The 22,896-nt window shown below is 39.7% G+C and overlaps 1 protein-coding gene across 6 annotated transcripts; it reads right to left on the minus strand.

The window, feature by feature from the left end:
* Positions 1–1,089: 1,089 nt before the first annotated feature.
* On the minus strand, positions 1,090–22,213 carry LOC115910411 (interleukin-1 receptor type 1-like). Of its 6 annotated transcripts, XR_004061192.1 has the most exons (15): positions 22,129–22,213; positions 20,673–20,754; positions 19,751–20,014; positions 18,571–18,713; positions 16,675–16,906; positions 14,942–15,131; positions 13,771–13,945; positions 12,548–12,613; positions 8,616–8,736; positions 7,137–7,282; positions 6,200–6,343; positions 4,974–5,138; positions 3,575–4,334; positions 3,394–3,477; positions 1,567–1,620 (listed from the first exon to the last, which is right to left on the minus strand). XR_004061192.1 is itself a non-coding variant. In XM_030960575.1 (14 exons), the coding sequence occupies exons 4-14, from the start codon at positions 18,659–18,661 to the stop codon at positions 1,568–1,570; spliced, it is 1,467 nt and encodes a 488-aa protein (XP_030816435.1). In that variant the 5' UTR covers positions 18,662–18,713; positions 19,751–20,014; positions 20,673–20,754; positions 22,129–22,213; the 3' UTR covers positions 1,090–1,567. The 6 variants fall into 6 exon arrangements, 2 of the variants coding, with proteins under 2 accessions (XP_030816435.1, XP_030816413.1); XM_030960575.1 differs by lacking the exon at positions 3,575–4,334 and having other exon boundaries at positions 1,090–1,620; XR_004061193.1 differs by having other exon boundaries at positions 1,557–1,620; positions 3,394–4,334; positions 22,197–22,213.
* Between the last annotated feature and the right edge of the window lie 683 nt (positions 22,214–22,896).

A 22,896-nucleotide genomic window follows, 5' to 3' on the forward strand; every position in this document is an offset into this window, starting at 1 on the left:
TTCTATCATGTAAGAAATTTCAGACAAAAGAAAAAAAAAAAGATGAGGTGTAACTTGGGACAAATCACTCATACCTGCTGAAAACCTGAATCCTGCAGTGAAACCACTCTGCAGAAGAGGCAGGTGCAGAAGGAGCACAGCACTCCCCTCTTCACTGCCCTATATCTATGCACTGGAGCCACAGCAATCAGCATGAGCCTGTGTGGGACTCAAGTTGGTAGGCAAGGACAAGTCAGCCAGGCTACTCAGACTCACAAAATCATAGATATGGTTTGGGTTGCAAGGGGATCTTGAAGATTGTCTAGTTCCAAAGCCCCTGCCACAGGCAGGGATACCATCAACTACGCCAGGTTGCTCAAACCTCCATCTAACCTGGCCTTGAACACCTCCAGAGATGGAGCACCCACAGCTTCCCCAGGAAATCTATTCCAGTCCCTCACCACCCTCAGAGTAAAGAATTTTTTCCTGATATCTGACCTAAACCTACACTCTCTCACTTTGAAGCCACTCCCCTTGTCCTGTCACTACATGTTCTTGTAAAGTCTTGCCCCATCTTTTGTGTAATTTCCTTTCAGGCCCTGGAAGACCATTATTTGTCCTCCCCAAAGTTTTCTCTTTTCCAGGCTGAACAATCCCAACTCTCTCAACCTTTCCTTAGAGGAGAAGTGCTCCATCTCTCTGACCAACTTGGTGGCCTCCTCTGGACCCACTCCAGGTCAATGTTGGAGACCTCAGAGCTGGATGCAGCACTCCAGGTCAGGCCTCACCAGAGCAGAGGGGCAGAATCACCTCCCCCACCCTGCTGGCCATGCTGCTTTTGATGCAGCTCAGGACGCAATTGGTTTCTGGGCCACCCCAACTGCTACAACACAAGGGTCTGGCTTTCCCTGAGCAGCTGAGAGAGTAAGCACTTGCCCCAGGGGCTGAGCAGAGAAGGCTGCCTCCCCACTGCTGCTGAGAAGCAATTGACATTTCCCCCATTTGAGGCCTCCTGCATTTCCCCAGCTCCTGAGGAGCTGCAGCAAAAGGCTGCTCAACATGGCACTGTTGAGGACCATGCCGGTCCCAGAGAGCAATGCAGCAGCCCTGGGACTCCTCTAGCTTCACCTTGCTGCAAGGAGAGTACCAGAGAGAGCAGAGCCAAGCTCACAGCCTCTCTTTGCACAGACAGGGTGAGGTGGTTTGTGCTAGTGTCATACCACAGCCAGATTGACTGGCAACAGCCTGAATGAAGATCCATCACAGCTGTCTTGTTAAGCCACTGAGTCACAACTGCTGCTTGCCATTGTCCATTCGCAGTATGCTTTAGTGGAGAAAGAGGGCAAAAGAAACAGCAGTGTGTATGAAAAAAATAAGTAGTGCCTTTATTAAATTTTAAAACGAACTCTTCCTCAAAGTGCCTTTACATAACTCACATGAAAACTTTAGCATCATTTATATAAATATATCAAAAGGAGCAAGTATTTTTTAAAAACCACCATTTTGGCTCAGTAAAATAACCTTCCATTCCTAAAGTTAGGGATAACAAGCGGTTCTCCTTTCAATCTGTTCCAGTCAGCAGAAGTAATTAGGAGGATTGAGGTCGCTGGAACTCTGTTGGCTGGCCTGCATGACTGTGAGCTGTCAAGGTGAAAGCACAAAGTCAGTGTCACACCCTAGTTCTCAGAGTACAAATACTATAATGTCACTGTCTGGTCCTCACATCTGATACAGGCATCTTCTTAAAGAAGAGTTTTGTGACCAAACCATGGAGTTTCTGTTCTATTTGATTCTTCTATCAGCGTGAACCATAACAATTAGCCTTGTTCAGATGGTTTTCAGTAACTTCAGATGGATCTCAAAGCTCTTTTACCCTACAACAGGCTGCCACAGAACACACACCATATATAGGCAGACTGCATGAACAGCTAAGTAAATGTGGCACTTCGTGACTAGGACTGATCGTCCCTTGACACTCCTCTTGTGACTAAAACACACAATGGGAGAAGACTATGAGCATCTGCACAGGTCTGTACATACATGACATTCATCAATAAAACACTTCAGTACCATAACAGTTTGAATTAGTCTGACATTTCAAATGCACTTTCCCCCCTTCCTCTTGAAATTAAGAGATTCTTATTCTATTCTGCCAAACACACACAACTCACAAAGCTCAGAAGGCACTGTCTCTCAAAAGCACTGTTTCTAGTTTCCAGCACGCACTTAATTTAGTTGTGAAAAGCACTTACTTCCACTGGTTTTGTCACTTATCAGCCAGAGCAGTTTTGTTTGGTTGAGTATGGAGGCATAAGAAAATTGCTTGAGCCATGAAAGAAGAAAACCCAACACTTCAGTGTGTAAATGAATAGATGAATTCTAAAGGTTGCAGAATATAATTTTTTTCAGACAAACAAGTGGAGATACCAGAGGGAAAATTTCTGCCTAATACTGTATTAGCAAGAGCCTTCAATCAGAGCTTGGAAAGTGATGGAGGTTGACACAAAAGCAAGTTGCTTGTTTCAAGACAAAGAAGCTGCAAAAGAAAATACAGGTTGAAGTTTGAATGGGAGGAGAGCAAAAGGTGCTGCAAGAAAGAAGCTGATAGGACACAAACATTCAGAGTTGCAAGCAGCAGTAACAGTGAGTTCCTGAGGCTTCCCTATACAACAAGATCTCACAACCTAAAAGCATAACGTTCAAGGACAGACTGAAATTACATGGGGAATTTGGCTCTCATCTCCTGTTTCTATAAAATTACTAGCTATAAACATAGCATTAAAGAGGTCTGATGATTTTTTGTAATAATTCAAATCGATTCTCTTCCCCAAAAAAAGAACTAATGATTGCAAACTATATCACTGCCTACAAGTCAAAAATAACTTTAGAGTTAACACTTTGGGCATACAAAATACTATTAAAATATTTTAAAATGAAAGAGAAAGGATTCAACATTTTACACAACTTCCTTTCCCTTTTGTCTGGAAAGTCATGATTGCAGCCCTCAGCACACAATCATCTCAGATTCCTTACATATCAGAGCAGAGGGAAAGGAGAAAAGCAAGCAGCTGCAGGGGGTAACACAGGGGCATCTCTCTCTCTGTGCCCTTGACATGGTCCTCAAGGTAAGGTGGATGAAGTCAATCATCCTGTACCTCCCATGACAGACACTGTGTCATTAGCCAATTGTTCCACTTGGGTAAATAAATATATTAAGCCATTTAACTGGAAAGAAAAAGTTCTCTGGAGATCAATTCTTTGACTCGATACAGATTATAAAGGTATTTTTACAATATCTGCATGTGACAAGTGACTAAAAACAGCACTGATCTTTCACATGTAAAAGAGATCAAGAAAGAGTATTTAAGCTTTGTCAGGTTCAACAGCAATTTCAGAGGGCGGGAATTCTCTTACCTTTTCTCCTGGATATGAATTCTGTGAATTCTCCTGGATGATAACACACTGATGCAGTAACATGGGGATTTATCTTTCCGCAAACTGAACAAGGCAAATAACAAACTTGTAACATAGAAAATGTTTGTGTCGTTTCATTAAAAAAAAAGGAAACAAATATTTACTGGCACCAGCCATGCACCTTATGTAATATCACAACAATAATGAGTGTAATTCCCTTCATATTGAAACTTTAATTGCAGGGGAGAAAATCAAATTTTCTTCATTGGCTTCAAGTTTTTGACAATTTTTTGTCCTTTCATTTTTTAATACAAGGGAATTTCACAGAATCATTCTTGGAAAAGTACTTGTGTACTTCCTACATGTGCTACTGACGATATTTCACGGTATTCTGTTGATCCAGCCAGAAGTAAAAAAGATTCACATCTGTAGATGAAACTTTAGTACCTTCACTCCAGTAAATCTGGATGAGATTGCACAAAACAGATACATGTGACCTTCAGTCAATCCATCACCAATTGTGTGAACTGAATCAGTCATTAAGTGTCATTTCTCATTTGTTATTTAAGGAACATTCAAGTCTTTTGTTAACAAATGCAATTGTGATAAAGAGCCACTTTTTCTGGATGGCATCTGGTAGCGCACTTTCTTCCAAAACCTGGTTCTTGCTGAGTGGGACCTTTCTGAAAAGTCCCCTTTCCATCGGATAGCCCCATGCTTTTGCTTAATATATCTGATGGATTCTGGCATGGTTGCATAATCTTGTATTTTTTCAAGTTCAATGAGAATTACTTTAATGCCATCTTGGATAAGAGCACTATGCATGGCTAGCTGCTTTTCAGACTCATCTTCCAGAATGCTGTAACAGGAGGGCTCTGGTACTAAAATAATAATCACTCTCCTACTTTGACGGATTTTTTCATCAGCAACACTGATCACAGCTGTAGAGAAAAAGGTTGTGCAAAATTAAGATTTTACGTTTCTATTTTCTGTTACCAGTATTCTGCAGCTGATTCATCAACTGTTTGATATTTAAGCTGACACACTTTACATCAAAATAGGGAGAGGATATGAACATGCAAGCAGTTACCTTCGGTTAGCCTACCATAGAAATCTGGCCAATGCAACACAATCTGACCCCATTAGAGTCTATATGTCTATATCCTTGTTTTGCAAGTACAGAGAAGAGCTACCAACTATCTACTAATCTTGCTAATGCCATTTTATTACCATCATAGGTACAAATGCAAAAAACCCCCAAGTTCCAGAACCACAGGAGGTTTTTACCTTAAACGGTCTGTTTCTGATGTGCTCAACTGGTTTTGTTCCAGTAAGTGGAAGAGGAAAAAAAGATTCCCCCCATCAATGGCATTCCAGTCAGTTAAGTCACAAACAGTGAAATATGGTAAAATACTACACCAAAACCCCATGGCTAAACCCTGAGAACAGACTACTGCATTTTTTTCAAGCTGAAAAATTTAAGCAGCACTTTAGATTCTACTTCTCAGGGAACCCTTCCTTCTCAAACCACTGCCAAAATCCAAGAAAACTCAAGCCAAATTTGTCTTCAGCTAACTCACCTTCTCCTGGTAAATCATCTCTCCCAAGTATGAAGAGCTTATGTCCACACTGCCTTTCTAAGACCTCTGGCAGTATCTTCAGGGCAAAAATGTCTGATGAATACAAGCAGCTTCCTCTGTTCTTTGGATACAGAACATAAGCATCATAGATCTTCTCATCTGAAACTAAGGAGTGAACAATAGAACTTCCATAAAAATAAATTCTAAAGATACAAGAGCAAGCAAGCAAACAAGCAAAATCTCTAAACTCTAGGGGGTTTTCCCTTACTTGAATCATTGTTTTAGATCCTAATCCTGCTATATTACCTAAGCATGTAGGATTATACAAAGCCTGAAATATTTGTAGGATCAGGCTTTCTAGAATTCAGGATACTGAATCTGAATAGGCAAAAGAGACCTGAAAAATTAAGTTGAAACTTTCTCTTTTGAACACAAAATTAAAAAGTCATCACTGAATTATTTGAAAAACAGTGGACCCAGTGGTACAACTGATACTTAAAATTCCATTTGCCATCATACTTATAAGTGGTGTTGCAACCTGGAGTTTCAACCACAGCAACCACTTAGACATGACAACAAAAACAAATTAAGTGTCAAATTTCAAGATCTGAATTGTTTTGGATATTTTTGATCAAACTTTTCAGAAAGACATAATTTAAAAGACTTTGAAGAAAATCTAAGAGAATATCAATACCTCCACAAGATACATGGCTAGAGAAACAAAGTATCTCCTCTCAGATGGCTGGAAATTACCCATACTTCAGCATACTCTCATAGACAACACCCTTTCAGCATTTTTTTGAATGCCAGGAAAGCAAAATTTCCAGAAAGTAAAATAATCAAAAGTGCCTTTAAATAGAAAACAACGCCAAGTTATATTTTCCCTGTTTCATCTATAGAAAATAAAAAACACGTAACACTTCTAATGTATTATTGCTTTCTGTAACAACAGTAATTAAAAAGTGATCTGAGAAACTGCTGTCAGAGCAGTATTCAAACCACTAGGGTGGGTCTTCAGGAAAAGAAATGATAGTTCTGGATTCCTGGGAAGTGGCTGATTTTTTTCCCAGCTCTTGTCATCTGAATTAATTCTAAACATCCTAAAAACACTATTATCCTTTCAAAAACCGGAAGGAAGACCAATCATGATCCATGACAGTAACTCACTGCTTTGCAAGTAAAGGTGGAAGCTCAAAACAACACTCAGCACTGTTACATAAACATACCTTTTTTCCCCAGGAAAGGATGGCAGGAGTCCCGATACCAAAGCACAATATCAATTTTGAAGATCTTGTAGATAAAGAGAGTAAAAAACACTAAAAATACCAAGGAAACTCCTCCTCCAATTAAGTACCCCTGAATGTTTCGAGCTGCAGCAGCACAGAATAGGAAAGAAAACAAATAAAGTACAACTATAAGCTAGAACCAGGGAAAGACAAGGATTGTACAAAATTGTTTAATCATTAAAATACTTTTGTTTTAAAAAGAGTGAAAGAACAGGACAAACTGTTTAATTTATGCTTTCTGACATTACTGTTATCTGATAAGCCTACTTTTATCTTTCAGAGAAAAAAATACCTCAACAATATAATAAATGAGGCTCCTCTTCAGCTGAAACATCAAAACAAAATATTGACATATAACATAGCACAGCAGTAGAATGAGAATTCTTGTACAAAATTCTGTCAGTCGGAAAGCAAGGAAGTCGGAAAGGTGGGGAGGTGATTTCCTGACCTAATCTCCCCAGACCAACTAGCATTTCATTGTCTCTGCCTTCAATGACCTGTCAGTGAACCTACTCATTTACTGTCGTTAAAACACCCCCCACAAACTGCATGTTTTAGTCAATGCATTAAAGAATTTCTGAAGTTAAATCCTACCCTGATAATCTTTATGAAGAAATTATAGTCATGTAACAAGTTAGAGTTCATATTCACTTTCAGTCCCAAAATACTGAATGAGAGAAGACAAAGCAAATCAAAAGCACTGTTTTGTTTCATTTTGCTAAGAACGTGAGGAAAAAATTTACAAAGAAAGGTACTGAGATGCACTGCCCATTTTGCATAAAAGTATATCACACAGCTTTAATTCTAAGTAGGGCATGGTCAAACTAACTGACAAGTAAGTCAATGATCACCATTTTATCAAGAAGGGATCTCTTACCTGGGTATTCTAATTTGATGTAGGCTGTGAATTGTTGAGAACCATATATGAAGTGGCAGAAGAACTTATGAGCATAGTCCTTTACTGTCACTTTTGAAATGTTAAATTTTGTTCCAGATACAGCAAGTCCATGAGGCAACCCCTCCCTGTCATAAGAAAAGGTACAAGGAAAACATTTGTATATAACTGCATATCTATGCTGAATATGAGACAGATTCATCTATCCACAAATACAAAGACATTAATTTTTTTATCTCTATAACCCTAAGAAGCTAGTGAAGCACAGTAAATATACTCCTGTAATGAATAATTTCATGAACTAAAAATATACTGGGATTAGTTGTTTCAGGTTTTTTTTGGGTTGAGTTTGCTGAGTTTCCCCCCCCCAATTTGGACAGAGTGCACCATTAGCAGTTTTGCAGGTGACACAAAACTCAAGAGGGATGTCTGATACAACAGCCAGCATCCAGAGGAACCTTGACAGGATTGACAAATGAAAAAAAAAAAAAAAAAAAACTCATGAAGTTCAAAGCAAAATGCAAATCCTTCATATGAGCAGGAATAACCAGATCCCAGGCATCCTGGACTGCATTAGGAAATACACTGCCACCAGGTTAAGGGAAATGATCTTTCAGTGATTTTCAGCACTGGTGAGGTCACACCTGGAGTGTAGGGCCAGTTTTGGGCTGCCTAGTACAAGAGATGGATGGATTTGCTGGAGCAAGTCATGCGCAGTGATGTAACAGATAAGGAATTGGAGCATCTGTCATACAAGAGAGCAGGGACTGCTCAGCCTGAAGAGAAGGTTTGGGGGCAGGAGATGGATCTCATCAACATGAGTTAATACCTGATGGGAGGAAGGAGTGGAGAAGAGGGAGCCAGGCTCCTTTCAGTAGTGTCCACTGACTGGACAAGAGGCTATGAACACAAATTGAATAACCTTCCCATCTGAAATTCCACTTGAACACTTTTTTACTTCAGGGTGGTCAAACATTGGAACCTAAATGTCCTGCAACAAGAGTTTCTGCCTTGTGTTCTTGAGGATTAGCAGCTGCGTCTGTACTTTAAAAAGGACCATTTTCACAAATAACAGTAATTTGGGTGACTTTTTTATTTTGGAACAATATATCCTTCCTATATTAATGACAGAGGACAGGCTTTAACGTACTATTAAAAAAAAAATCACATAAGGAAAAAATACATAACTAAGTATTACAAAATTGTATTTCACAATAGTATTATAAAAATCTACATGATTGCTTCATTCTATTTGTATCAGACACAGTATTTATAATAAAATGTTATTCTTTTAAAACCAAGCAATAAGAACATACTTGTGTTTGACACAGACTTCTAATCAGCCTTTCAATGACTAGTGGCATTTGACTAGTAGTCTACTTTATAATGAATTCCCTGCACACTACTGCAGATTACTTCACCTACATATGCACTACAAATTCAATGTATAAGGATACTTACTCATAAAACTGTTCCCTGTAGGTTTCATCAAAGACATCAACATCCTCATCATTAACTTGCCAGAATGGAATCAAGCCATTTATGCCACTTGATATGTTACACACCATAACTATATGAGAGCCTACAAAAAAACAAATGTAAACACAGAAACTGAAGGTCTTGTAATAGGACCTTCAGGTGATGAGGGAACAGCTGGGAAAAGGAGGGATATAAAAGAAACCTACTTACTTTATGAAAAGCAAAGTCCTTAAAACTCATCCATTTGTAATTCAAACTTGGGTGTCTACAATCTGGATATAAATTCCACCCTTAATATAAGTGTCTAAATGTTCACATCTACATAAAAGCTAGTTGTCTAAGCTAGTAACAGAGTTCATCTCTGCTGAAGTCCACTCACATTAAAGCAGATACCTTAACTGAATGACTCTCCAGACTTCACTGAAAGATCGCCAGGGCTCGAATCAGTTGCACATACACCTATGGTGACATCTGAGATGCTCTCAAGCATCCAAGGTATCCATATGGAGTTGTCAGACAAGACTCCAGATCTTCAAGAGAACCGCATGGCTAGAGTAGCCAGACCACCCAAAACAGCACTCTTTGTGTAGGCAACTGAATTGAGCTCCTGCTGATACTGGCCTGAGTTAAGGACCTCGGATCATATGCACATACCCATGTGCAGACAACCTACATCTGGGAGCTGAATCCCATTCTTAGTGACCTTGCATATCTTTACACCAAATCAGGATCTTTTGGCCAGCACTGTCCACTGGGATGGTTTCTGAATATTATCACACTTTACCTCCAGAGCAAGCTCGCCTGTCACTCAGCTCCTTTGCCACCAAGAGTCCAGATCTTACAGAACACCTCAGTATTAAGCAAGCCAATTTGCAAAATGTATTTATTGCCAATGTACCTCAGCGAGCTCCATGTACAGGAAGGCAAGCAGCTTTCTTGAATTCCTTTCCTTCTGTATTTTACCCATGGAAGTTAGGATTTGATAGCAGAAGGTGGGCTCTCTCAGCTGGCCTATGTAAAGATCTTAGTCTTTCATTTCCTAGAACCGCATCAGATCTAGATGCTTCCACCAAGGGATGGTCTCTAACAAAAGTATGGAATAAACCTTTAGCTCACATGGAAAGCAGTTACTGGAACAAGAGTTCACACAGAAATCACAGATGCTCCCCGATCTCTTCCCTCATGTCCTTCTACCACAACAGTTAATTTTTTTAAGATGTGGTTTAGTGCATTGCACAATTATTCAAAAAAAACCCCTCAAGCATTCCATGCCCACACATTCATGAATGCACTGTTAAGTTTCTACACCACCTTCTGCCACTTCTCATTCAAAAATAATATAGCTGTTTCCATACAAGTGTTCATGCAGCTGCTTAGAGATTCTGCCCCACAGCCAGGCATACAGTAGGAGGTTTTATTTTTTTCCCCAGTACCCCACTGAAGGTACTGAACAGAGAATATTGAATATTTGAATGGCAATGTCATTTTAAAACAAACGAAACCAAATCTCAAATTCCTTTAAGAAGTGTCCCCCATATGTGTTCCTCTAATAGGGAATCATTTGTAGATCTCAGTAGTCACAACAAACCCACTTTGTGGCTGGAGTCTCCTTTTAGTCTCACCTGTGGCTATTACTCTAATGTCTGTAAAACAATCAAGGTTTGCTCATCCTAGGTGGTCCAAAGCACCTAACAATACACCAGCACAACTTTTATTTAATGCTGTGTCCAAGTTGTAACAAATATGGACCAAATTCTACAATAAGGAGTCTAAAAAAGTTGTCCTATAACACAGTCTTAATGACTCAGGCTGAGAGTCGCAGCCAGCCCCTGGACTAATAAATTGCTCAGAAAATACTACCAAGCATTGAAAAAAAACCCTGATACTGCCTTCAGTAAATTTAAAAGCCTGCAGATCAGACTCCTCCTGAGTAGAGGCTGCATCAGAAAGAACTTTTCTGAATTAAATAACTACCAGCCAAAACTGGGGATGAGACTTACATGATACTTTCATGGGTGGGAGATACAGTACAGGGAAGTCCAACTGTAACATTACTTCATTTCTTCCATAGTTACAGTTACAAACAAAAAGTCAAGTTTTCACACAAAAATTAGGGTTATGTGAGGTAAAATAATTACTAGGGAAAGTCTCCCTGTTTTATCCAAAATCTGGTGAACAAATTTCCTTAACAGTGAAAGAACTGGAAGTTTTTCAGGCATGGATTTTTTGTAATGAAGACAGAGAAGATATAATTACCACAAAACAAGGGGCTGATGAGTGATTCTAGATTACTTCAACAGAATTAAATAACCATCTGAAGACCACGGGACTGTAAGCTTTCAAAATAATACTTTTTGTATCAGATCCTAAATATTCTCACTGTTTAAAACAAAGCCTTCTGGACTTTGGAAGAACATAATTTCTGTTAAAGCACAATCACAGTTCTGGTCAAAATCTACCAATGCTCACCAAAACCTGGCAACTTCAGAATAAGTCTTTATCTTTCACAAGCTATTGAGGCCAAAAAGAAAAGAACAGAACAAAAAAAACACTAAAACCCCAAAACAACCCTAAACACACACACAAAACCCACTAGTGTTTCAGTGCTGTCCAATTTAACACCATATATACTGAAGGTTAGAATTTGGACAGACAAAACTATTTCACATGATATACAAAAAGAAACATGAAGTTTTAATAGGAGAAAACAACACCTGCTGCACACAATTTACAAGCTTCATGTCAGAAAAAGCAACAGCAGAAGTAGATGTGTTATGTGAGATTCCATGAGGGTGATGCACATAAAAATAATCCACAATGCTCTGGACTAACCTCCCATGTGCTGTCAGAGTCCAAATGCAACCTTTACTCAGAGCTTCTCTAATGATCTAATTCCTCAAATGATTACAAAACTGTTTCCTGTACTAAGAAATTCTAGTAAATAGCCAATCACGCTTCTCCAAAATCAGTTAATGCCCTTTTAAATCAAATATTTTGTTTGAAACCGCCCCCTTTGGTACAAAATGATTTTTTAAAATACAGTTTAAGTAGCTCCAATATCATTCTTCTGGACTTCGTCAGTAGAACACAACTGTCTGATATGTGGTGCACTTTAAACACATGTAACTTTGCTTGGGAAAAGACTGCAACACCATATACTCGGCCCAGAGAATTACAGAACAATTGAGGTCTTCAATCCATTTCCTGCTCAAAGTATGGCCTGATTCTGAGATCAGATCAGGCTGCTCAGACACTTATTCAGTCAGGTTCTAAAACCTCTAATGACAGACATCACAACTTTTCTGGGCAGCCTGCTGCACTGCCCAGCTGTCCTCTCTGTGAAGAAGTTATTCTTTATACCCAGAATCTCTTATTTAATACATTTCCAAGATAAACAGTACCTGGGATATGCATCAACTAGCAGCTCACTGTTTCACAAAACATCAGTATCCAAAATCTGTATTACCCTAAAACAAGGAATAAAATCCACGTTGTGGAGAGGGAAGGGAGACAGGAAACATACAGGAAGAGAAAGAGCTACTGAATGGGTCAACTGCTAACTATCCTAATGTGCTATATGTACATCAACCATATTTCCACAGATCCTGAAGATACATCAACACACAAACACTGAGAAATGGTAAAAAGGATAGATGGAAATAACAGAAGATAAATATATGCATCCTGCACAACACTGCTGGTCAAGAGATTCCAATCTTAGGCACAGTTACCTCCCCCCACAAATTATTCATGGGAATCACGTTCTATTACCTATCCTCTGCCTTCCAGATAGTCTCACTCCACATACTAATCTCCCAGTCTTGCTGAAGTCTGTGGAACTGTTCACACATATTTTCAAAAAGACCAGGAGCGTATTTGTTTCATTAATGATCTCTTAAATAGTCACTACTTACCAAGTTCTACTTCAATTGTATTGTTCCTTGGATAAATAAACTCTGGTTGCATCTGCAGTGGTTTTTCTAACCAAAACAAAGAAAACAAAACCTTCAGGCAGGAAAAGATCCAAAACTTAGTTCGACTGACAATAGTTGTGGTTTTTACAGTGGGTTTGGTTTTATTGTTTGGTATTATTGTAGTGCCATACTTACTAAAAGTTTCAAATTTACAACAGAAATGTCTCATAAGATATTTGCCCTACTCTCTCCAAGTTATTCTATCTTAGCTTCCAAGGTAACAGAAAAAAAAAACAACCTTAAAATGCTTTTAAAAAATCTCAAGTTTTCTGGCAGCAGACATGAAAGTAGCACAAAACCAACAAACAAAGACAAAACCAAAAAACACAGTTAACTTCTTCAGAGATGGATAAGGAAAAGGGTTGTATCAATGACTTCCTAGATAAGATGAATATTTTTTTAACTAAAAGTTTAAAAAAACACATACTTAAACTGGGCTGGAATCGTATTATTCTGCATTATGTACAGACTGGTTGCCAACAACCCACTGTTATTATATCTCCTATATAAAGTCAGAATTTTGGTTAAACCTAAAAAGATGGACCTGCTATCTCCAGACAACTATTCTGATAGGACTTTTATCATGTTACTAGCCAGGTCACCAGCAACATTGCCCATAAAGACATAATCACAATGGTAAATGCAATAAATTACACTACTGGCAGAGTGACAGCAGAAAAGCAAAACCAAGTACTAACAGTAAGCCAACCCCTTCCAGAGGAAGATTTATTAACTTTTTTATTATTTACACAGCTTATCACATCTCCTTTCCCATCAATGGAGAAGCAAATTCACCAACAGGGCTTCAAGCAGGTCATTTGCTGTGATACTCTCAAGAAAAAACTTCTTTTTTTAAGTTTATTTACTTTAATTGTGCACTATTTGTTTTGGCAAAAGCAATACCTCCACCCCAGGAACCACTCTTTCTTCTAATTCTCATTCCTAACCCTGCATTACTCATTTCCTCATGACAATTCTTCCTCAAAAGCAACGCTCAAGGGTAGCAACATGCCACACTGCCTTTCAATTTTAAGTTCAGGAATAAATTAAAGAACACTTACAACTCTAATTTCACAGAGCTGAAAAGTAGCTTGCCAAATATCTTATGCCTGCATACAGATGTTTACAGCAGAGCCAAAAAGAGAATAACCTCATGCACTCACCTTTAACCTCTAGACTTATGGTTCTTGAAACATTAAATTGTTTTCCCATATATGTGTACACCATCTGGCACGTGTAGTTTCCTCTGTCTTGCACAGTTACATTACGAATCAAGACAGCATTTTCACCCTCTGCCAAAAGAAGTCGCTTGTCTTCAAGAAATCCAGGTTTACACTCCTAAACACACCAAAGGTACATGTGACTTAAAGGGAACTAAAAAAATCTGACAAAGCAGTTACTGTACTCTACTGATGATTAAAATATTTGGCAAACATTGAGTTCTTTCAAAGCCATGATGCAGATTCTTTTCCAAGCATTACTACAGTCTGACAAAGTCTGGTAACACCTTGCTCATTTGCACTTTAAAAAAAATCACTGCAGCCAACCCTTTAAGTTTTCAAGCACTGTGCTTTAGTCCACAGCTTGACAGTTTTCTATCTCAGGTGTAATAGAAGTTACTACACGTGCAGCAGAGTTTATGAGAACACATGCCTCCACCCCTACTTCTCTGTGATGAAGAGCTGCTGTAGCAGCGCCTCCTGCTGTTTGGGTGTATCCCCATTTCTGTGGCAATGCAAACTCTGGGAAAAAAGTTTCCTTCTCCTCCTTGACCTGCAAGCAGTAGAGAATCTCTTCACCTCAAAAGATGTATAGGTGCGGCACGCAGATTATTTAACATGTATAGGCCCATGTAGCTGCTTTAATACCAGCATCAGAATTAGGAGTTGAACTGTTTAGATTTTTACCTTAAAACAGGTAAAATACATGTTTTCAAGCTTGCACAGAGTCTACAGAGTATTTTCATAGAACCAAAGTAAGCAGCATAAGAATGCCACAGCATAGTCAACAATGTCTAATATTCTGAGAAACTGAAATAATTATGCAAAGCCTTCTATTTACAGAAATATACAAGTTTAGAAACTTATTATTAGTTTCTAAATTATTTACTATTTAGAAACTTATTAGTTTAAAAACTTATTATCTACATAAAATAATCGAAGGATAAACCAGATTTGCACAAATCTTATTCACACTTATACCGTACTCAAACTGTAGAGAAAATAAACCTTCCTTTCCAAAAGGAGGGGGAAGTAACTTTTCACAGTTACTTCATAAGACATTTTAGATAATACATTTTGTATCTTGTATATATGAAATATACATGCTCAGTACCTTATACCAATGTACTTCAGCCTGATTATTGTCTTCATTTTTAAATTGTTCTAGATCAGGGCATATAATCTTTCCAGTATTCGTGCTCGTCACTTTTTGTTCAAACTTCATTTTTCCATTAAAACACAATCCATTATTGTTCTTAAAAACTGTTAAGTTTATAGTTTTTTTGTTAGAGTTGTTAAGGCTCCTGTAATTAGAACAGCAGACAAGTAATGTAATTAACAGTGCACTATTTCTAGCAAGTCAGGAAGAGAGACTTCAGCATCTCTACCAGCCTTTCCTCTATAACACCCCTGCTATATTCCCTTAGATTGTAAACACCATCCTCAGCCTCTCAGCTGCTGTTCCAGGTGAAGGGATGGGAATAAGCTCTGAGTTTCTGTTGTGAGCAGAAATGGAATTTGCTCTGGACACATGAGAGGGGACATCAGGACTTCTCAGAGCTCCAGTTAAGGCTTAAGTGTCTGATGCACAAAATGTTGTTTACAGTTAATATGACTGAACCTTAGCAGGTTTTTTGTTCTACTGATATTACGTAAGCCAAGGATGTGAGGCGCCCACAGGAACACATCTCATACCTCAAGTAACTAAAACCATAGCAGTAAAAGGCTACATTAAAATTATGTAGCTGGGTAGCTTTGAATGGATTACATGTCTTCTGACTTCCAATTTTGGTTTCATGGTAAAATCCAGTGAAGGAATGTGCCTGCAACACTGGAAGTTTCTGCTGATCACTCACAACCCAAACCCATCCAGCACAACTGTATGCACACCAGAACATGTAACTACACACTCCTAAATCAAATTTAAGGGCACCTGAAACGTCTGTATTGGTTATTCTCGTGTGTGTTGTGTGTGTTGTGGCAACACCATGAGGAAAGGAACATTTTATGTATGTCTTCCCAAACTTAATTTCCTGTTCAGCACACATTGAATTTCAACCATTGTAAAAAAGATTTGATGACCTAATTCAGTAGTGAAGTCCAGTGCTTGGCTAGATTGATCTAGCCAGAACTTTAAAGTACTAAAAAAGCTAGATATAGATACTTTTCAAACAATATATTCCTTTTTCGTTCTCTGTTCACTCAGATTATTTGATTAGTAGTAGAGACACATTATTTTCAGTCTCTAAAGCTACCTAACACACTGCTTTGCTCTTTTAATGTATTCTCATTTTTGACCAGTAAGGGCAATATTTTAAAATACATCATAAAAACTGTTTTCAGCCTTTTAACTTGTGGGTTTCTAGTAAGATTTCCAAAAAGTTGCTAAACTCTCCAGAAAGTCTGTGTGGTGATAAAATGCACTGTTTGCTCCTCTTAGAGCTCTCCTACATTTAGCCTTGTCCTACAAAGAAACCAGTGCTCTTCTCATCTGTCAGTATCAAACAGCAATTTGAACACAGGAAAAGCCAAAGAGGTTAAGGCCTTTTCCTGTGACCTTACACTTCATCCAAAATAAACAAAGCAACCAACCACCCCCACAGACCATTTTTAGTATTGTCATGCTTTAAGATAAAGAGAGTCTTCTGTATGAACCACTTTTGCACTACTAAATGCATGGAATAGCAGAGAAACACAGGCAGCATGCAGAAACTAAAGGCACGGTGAAAACAATGCTTTCAACTGATCCAAGCATTTTACCTAAAACAAAAAGTTTTGTACACTCAAGTTTCACAAATTAATGATCACACTTGCAAACACTAGCAATCCACTTGTTTCCTTCCTTACCTTACATTGCATTCATAAAGTCCAGAATCTTCCAGCATAGCAGGAATAAACCAAAGCAAGCCCTCTCGCTGGTGGATCCTGGCATCTCTCTCTGTGGTCACTGCTGTAGCACTACCATTTTTATACCATGTCAAATTGTAATCAGAGTGAAGCACTGGCAATGTAATTACTGGGCAAGTAATAGCTATAGGCTCTCCAACAAGCACAAAGTAATCACAAATAACACACCCTTCTGTTAAAAAAAAAAAAAAAAATGAAAAAATATCAATATTTTAATTTCTATACTTTCATGTTTAGGAAGTATTAATACCCATTCCAAGTTACACAGAATTAGAAAAACTTTTTGTAACAATAAACATCACAAGGTTATTATTTTTTGTTTGTTGCCCCCTTCTAGTTGAGAACATGATCACATATTTTACAAGCTTAAGGCACAACTTCCCTCTGTTAAGGTAGCCAGCGACAAGCACATATAAGTCAAACAGCCTCATTGCAAAACAGAGTGTAAGAAGATCCATGGGATTCATCAAGCAACTCCAAGCTTCCCAACTTACCTGTCATGTCCTTGTTATTTAACCATGCTAGTACTTCTGCAGAATTGCCAGATTCTTAAAGTAAATACTATCTATGTAAAGCACAGAGCAAACAGCAGCAGTGCAGAGCTCCTGACAGTATTCTGCCACTAGGACTGTGGGGCCAAAAACAAATCAGGGGAAAAAAATTTGGAGAAAAAAAAAGCATTTAGATTAAGAAGTCTTGACTATAATGTATTATTTCCTTCCTACATTTTCACCTTTAACCAGAATGCCCATTACTATGCCTGTGTAACAAGTTGACAGGACACAATCATGCAGCTTAGCAAGCATTTCTTTCAACACCAGTAAAAAAAAAATCAGAGAAAAAGGACAGATATTGCAAGAAGTTATCAAGAGCTCAAACATGCAAACAAAAACTTAATGGAGAATATTACTGTAGCACAAACTGAGCTGACCTTTTGGCTATAAAGCAGATTGTAAAACTTTGAAGCTTCTGCATGCATTTGTCTAGAGAAGCTGTGGATGCCCCATCCCTGGAAATGTTCAAGGCCAGGCTGAATGGGACTTTGAGCAACCTGGTCTAGTGAAAAGTGTCCCTGCTCATGGCAGGGGGGTTGGACTGGTGACTGATCATCTTTAAGGACCCTTATAGCCCAAAGCATTCTGTGATTTTATGTCCAACACTGAATTTTCATGAAACTGCAAAACATCTGGTTGAACTGATTTTACAAATCTGGCTGAATGGCTGTACAAATACAAGGTTAACATATTCAATTTCAAAATAAATAAAATCTTCATTAATCTTTCTAATATCACTGCCTTCCCATTTAAAGACTTCCAAGTAGGTCTCCATATAGTTCAATCTAATTTAGACACATTAGTATTAGACTGCTTATACCAAGAGTAGCAAGACAAGCATCATTAACTTATGTAGTTCTAAACTTTACTGAAATACTAGACCTATCATTAAAAATATTACTAATTTAATTGCAAAGAAAACTCAGCCTTACTGCTTTCAAGACTAGACATACAGAATGTCTCATGAAGAAGGCACTCTATAGTTAACCTTAGGTCAAGGAAGTTTATCACTTTGGGATTTCTTCACAAGAAACATGGAGAGGCTAATCAAAGCCTCAGAGCCCTAAATTTAAAAAAAAAAAATTATCTCCATTTGTCCATGATATCCCCAGTGAAATATGAACCCAGCAGAGGTATCCAGCTATTGTCAATATGCTAAAGCAAAAACAAACCCTAATCTCACTGCTTGCTCTCAGTAACTCTTTCCTACTAAATAGACATAACTCATCTCGTGCAGATTTTCTTTTTTAAAATGGCAGCTTCAACAAAGCATTTAACCTACCAGCACTGAAGAGAGGTATCAGTACAATGAGATGACCAATGAGCAAAAATATTGATGTCATATTTTGCTGCAAACCAGAAGTTTTTTCCATTGGTGTGGTAAGACTGCTCAAGCTGCACTGCTCTCTGCACCCTGCATTACTCCTTAAGAAAAAAAAAAAATCAGAAGAAGCATTAGTCATCCTGGGGAGGGAAAACATGGATTTGGTAATTTAGCCCCAGTTACTGAAGATTTCAACTACAGCAACTCTTGGCCTTCACAAACAGCCGCTCAGTTTTCAGCTTTCTACTAGAACTTTTCCTGGAACTAGAACTATCCCAATGGAATTACTCTTGCATAAGTGTAATAGCCTTTTACCAGCATAGTTAAGCAAAAAAAAAAAAAAAACAATACCCTCAAGCAAAGAAAAATTATGCTAGCATAGTGATTTAAGCTATACTGCATAATTTAAAAACAAGCTTGATTAATCTACTCTTCTTTCCAAATGCTTTCAGGAGTCACAATCGAGAGATGTACAAGATTTCCCTCTTTGAACTGCTCTTATACAGCTGAGGCAGCTTTTAAGAACAGTAACTTGCAGTTCTTTGCAGAAGGACAAGCATACTCTAACTTCATTGTCATCTGCCACTTAAAACTGGCATGTAAAGCCAAATATCTGTGGAAACCACAGCTAATATGAATTGCTGCGGTCAGACACACAAAAAAAAAGTGTCCATAAATTGTAGTTTCAATTCACATCTCAGGTCTTTTTTTCAGTTTTCTCCAACAAAGACATGACTGAACACACAACCACTGCCCTCATAGCCCACAAGTGGCTTCTATGAAACTCTGAACCTTCATCAAGCCCTGTTCCCCTCTCAGATGCACCAGCATTTTTTTGGTAAGGTGTCATCAGAGATCTCCCCAAGCTTTCTACTGTCAATCAGGTGGCAAACAATTAAATCCTTCCCCTTCTGGCAGTCATTGTAGGCTAAGATCTGCATTCAGTGGCCTTGTCTTTCCTCAGCTTTTGATTGTTTTGCATGCTGCTGCCTCTCACTCTAAAGCAAGCTGGTTTCACATGTAGCATTCCATTGCAAAACATTTATTGCACAGGTCCTAGTTAATATTTGCCTTCTACGCAGCCACAAATGGCAGGAAGCAGATAACTTATTCCATGAAAAAGTAAGCTGTGACTTACTTTTATATCCAATGTAATTCACTTCAGTCACAAATAAGCCACAGCAGTTCCTTCTTTTGAAGCATTTCATATGCAGATGTGTTGGGGTATTAGTGAGAGTCACACAGTGCAGAGCTCAATAATTTAATATAACAGCCTCCAGGTAAACAGCTCTTTTGGACAGTTTATCTGACTAAATCCTCATACCACAGTGCTTATTTAGTTGCCTTGCTTTTCCTGTAACTTGCCAATGAGCAGGTCATCATTTTTGGAGTTTCAGTTTACCTGTAAAAAGCAGAGAAAGGGAAAAAACATTTTACAAAACATGTAGTTTGGACAGCAGCATACACATACAAAACTAAATTTTCTACAGACATCCTAAATGTAAAAGCAAGAGCATGCCCCTGTCCATTAGAGGGATGACTTAAAAGAGCAACAAAACTTGCAGTAGAGACTGACCAAGAATTCTAGCAAGCATCTTCCAGAGAAGAAGTTTCTGCCAAAAACAACATAATGTTACATATCTGTCAAGCAATCTTGTAAGATAGGTTCAACAACTAAAAGGAAATAAATACTTAAATTTAGGGCAAGATAATAATTAGCATTATAATAAGGGTATTGGGACATTGACACAATGACCACAAACTTTAGTTCTTGTGTCTCCTTTTCAGACAATCTTGCAAACTGCAGAACTGCAGAAAAGTTGTACCTTTAAGACAAACCCATTATTCAAGGCATTCTGGTGAAGCTACATCAAAATGCAGTCAAAGAAGTCTGCAATAGTCTTTGCAAGCTACATTCTACTTCAACTTTGAGACAGTATTAACTGTTCTAAATCTGAACTTGAAGAAAGTGTACTTCTTCAAACTGGAGACAACGAGTGTATCCAAACCCCAGAGAAAAGGGCAGCCTTATCAATATTCAAATAAATTGAAAACAGTACCTTCTTTCAGTATCACGTGTAAGGAGTTAATTTCACAGTCCATACTTTGAATACTTTTCTATGTCATTTTAACTCCTGATACCTGTCAATATGAAGTAATGAGAACTTTAATGTGATGCATTGTTTATTTAAATCCAAATTAAGTTATTAAGTATCCAGTAACATTCTCAATGTACTGTTAGGAGGCATTTAAAAGAACCTGCATAGCTCATACAGACAAAATTATATTTATCAAAAACAGTGATGTAAAGTATTAAAAAAATAATGTCTTAATCTCAAGAGGAGAGAGGAAACCAGTAATACCAAGAAATAAGTAATAGGTGTCTCATTTCTCATAAAATATGTGAATTAAAATACCTGACTCAAGGATTCTGCATTCTAAAATACTTTTCTGCAACTTTTGTGCAAGACCTTTTAGCCTGTTTTTTAAGGATCTAAACATGTACAAATGGTCCAAGTCAATTAAGTGGATGGTGCTGCATTTCTGAAAAAGAAAAACAAACACATCCTGCTCCTTTCTCGAGTCCCTGAAGAAAATCCTATAACTTAAGAGCTGCTGCTGGAAGCACACTAGAGCCTTGATTCAGCTCGGTAACTTTTAGTAGATCTCTCCTCCCAAGCTGTGGCTCCCCAGGCTGCTGCCAAGCACCATCAAGGCTGTGACCAGCACAGGTCCGGGACTGCCAGAGCAGCAGCTCCTTCCTGGGTTGGACACAGCCATCTCTTTCACCCAAAACCTTGCTCTTGTCACACAAGCAGTTAATAAAGAGCCCCCCGTCTGATCATCGTTATGCAATAAATAAATAGAGAAATAGTTTTTGTAGTGTTTTAGCAGGTCAAGAGGATTTACGGCAAGCATTATCCCGCTTCCTGTTACAAGTACTTTAAAAAATGTGGCAGCGTTAGCACTCCTACAGCCTTCATTTGTCCATCGTACTTCCTACCTGAGCTTGTACAATGTGACACACAAGAAGGAAGCAGACACGAAAGCAAAATAAAAAATTACTTCCACGGAAGATATTTGGGGCCATAAAAGCTGAGAAACCAGCAGCTACAGAGACTGGGAGACTGCGCCAACACACCCCGCAGAAATATACACGGCCTCAAAACACAGCTGAAAGCAACAAACCCAGGGGCTCGGTGCTGGCTTTCTGGAAGCCATCAGCACTGCACCTCACCTGGCCAGGGCACCCCGACCGCCCTGGGGGCGCCGGCCCGGGGGACCCCCCAGCACCGCTCCCCACGGAACCAAGGAAGGCAAACGGGCCCCGGCGCGGCAGGAGACACGCGGGGAAGGAAAAGCCCAGCTGGCCCCAGCCTGCGCCCCTCAGCCCACCCAGCCTCCCTCCCCTCTCTTCCCCGCCACAAAGGCGGCACTGGAAGCCAAGCCGAGCCGAGCCCAGCACCAGGGAACGAGCGAGGCACTGTCCCCACAGCGCCCACCGCCCTTCCTCACCTCCCTGCGCTCTCCGCCGGCTGCCCCTGCCCGCTCCACTAGCGAGGCGGGCGGGCAGCGCTCCCTACCTCGCCCGGGAGCCACGGCCACCGCCTCCGGACCGCCCCCGGACCGGGCCCAGACCGCCCCCCGTGGACCGCCCCTGGACCGCCCCCGGACAATTCCCGGACCGGCCCGGCCGATCTCGGCGGACAGGGTCGGGAGTGGTGAATGGCGGCTGGGAGCCGGCCAGCACTGCGGAGCCCCGCCGAGTCCCGAGGGCATGCAGCATAGGGCGAGCTGGTCGTCACGGCGGCCTCCTGTGTGACCTCCTGCGAGGCATCTCCCCGCAGCTTGGCTAAACCAATTTTCTCGGGCATCAGCCCGCTTCCTTTCGCCGTCACTCCTGGGTTTAGCTCCCCTTCAGACTGTGATCCCCCGGGCTGCCGAGCTGACTTCAGCGTTGTTTTCGCTCAGGCTGCTCTCGGGGCTCATGGCAAGCCTTAGCTGGGCTGACTTTGGAAAGAAAGCGCCCGGCTTTGCTGCACAGCAGAACCGATGCCCATTCGGCAGTCTGGTGGAAACAGAGGCATTTCATGCATTCAAAGAAACAGATTGTACCTGTGCACACCACTGCACCCAGGGCATGCCAGGCTTAATCATGCCTGCTCTGAGAAACTGTCACACAAGAGAAACCAGTCCCTGGCAATCCATCACCCCACTCATGAAGTGAGTCCAGGCACTGTCACGTCTGTCTGCTACTGACCGGAACAGGCAATGTGAGTGTCT

The sequence above is a fragment of the Camarhynchus parvulus genome, chromosome 1, assembly GCF_901933205.1.
Source record: "Camarhynchus parvulus chromosome 1, STF_HiC, whole genome shotgun sequence".
Classification (NCBI taxonomy): Eukaryota; Metazoa; Chordata; class Aves; order Passeriformes; family Thraupidae; genus Camarhynchus; species Camarhynchus parvulus.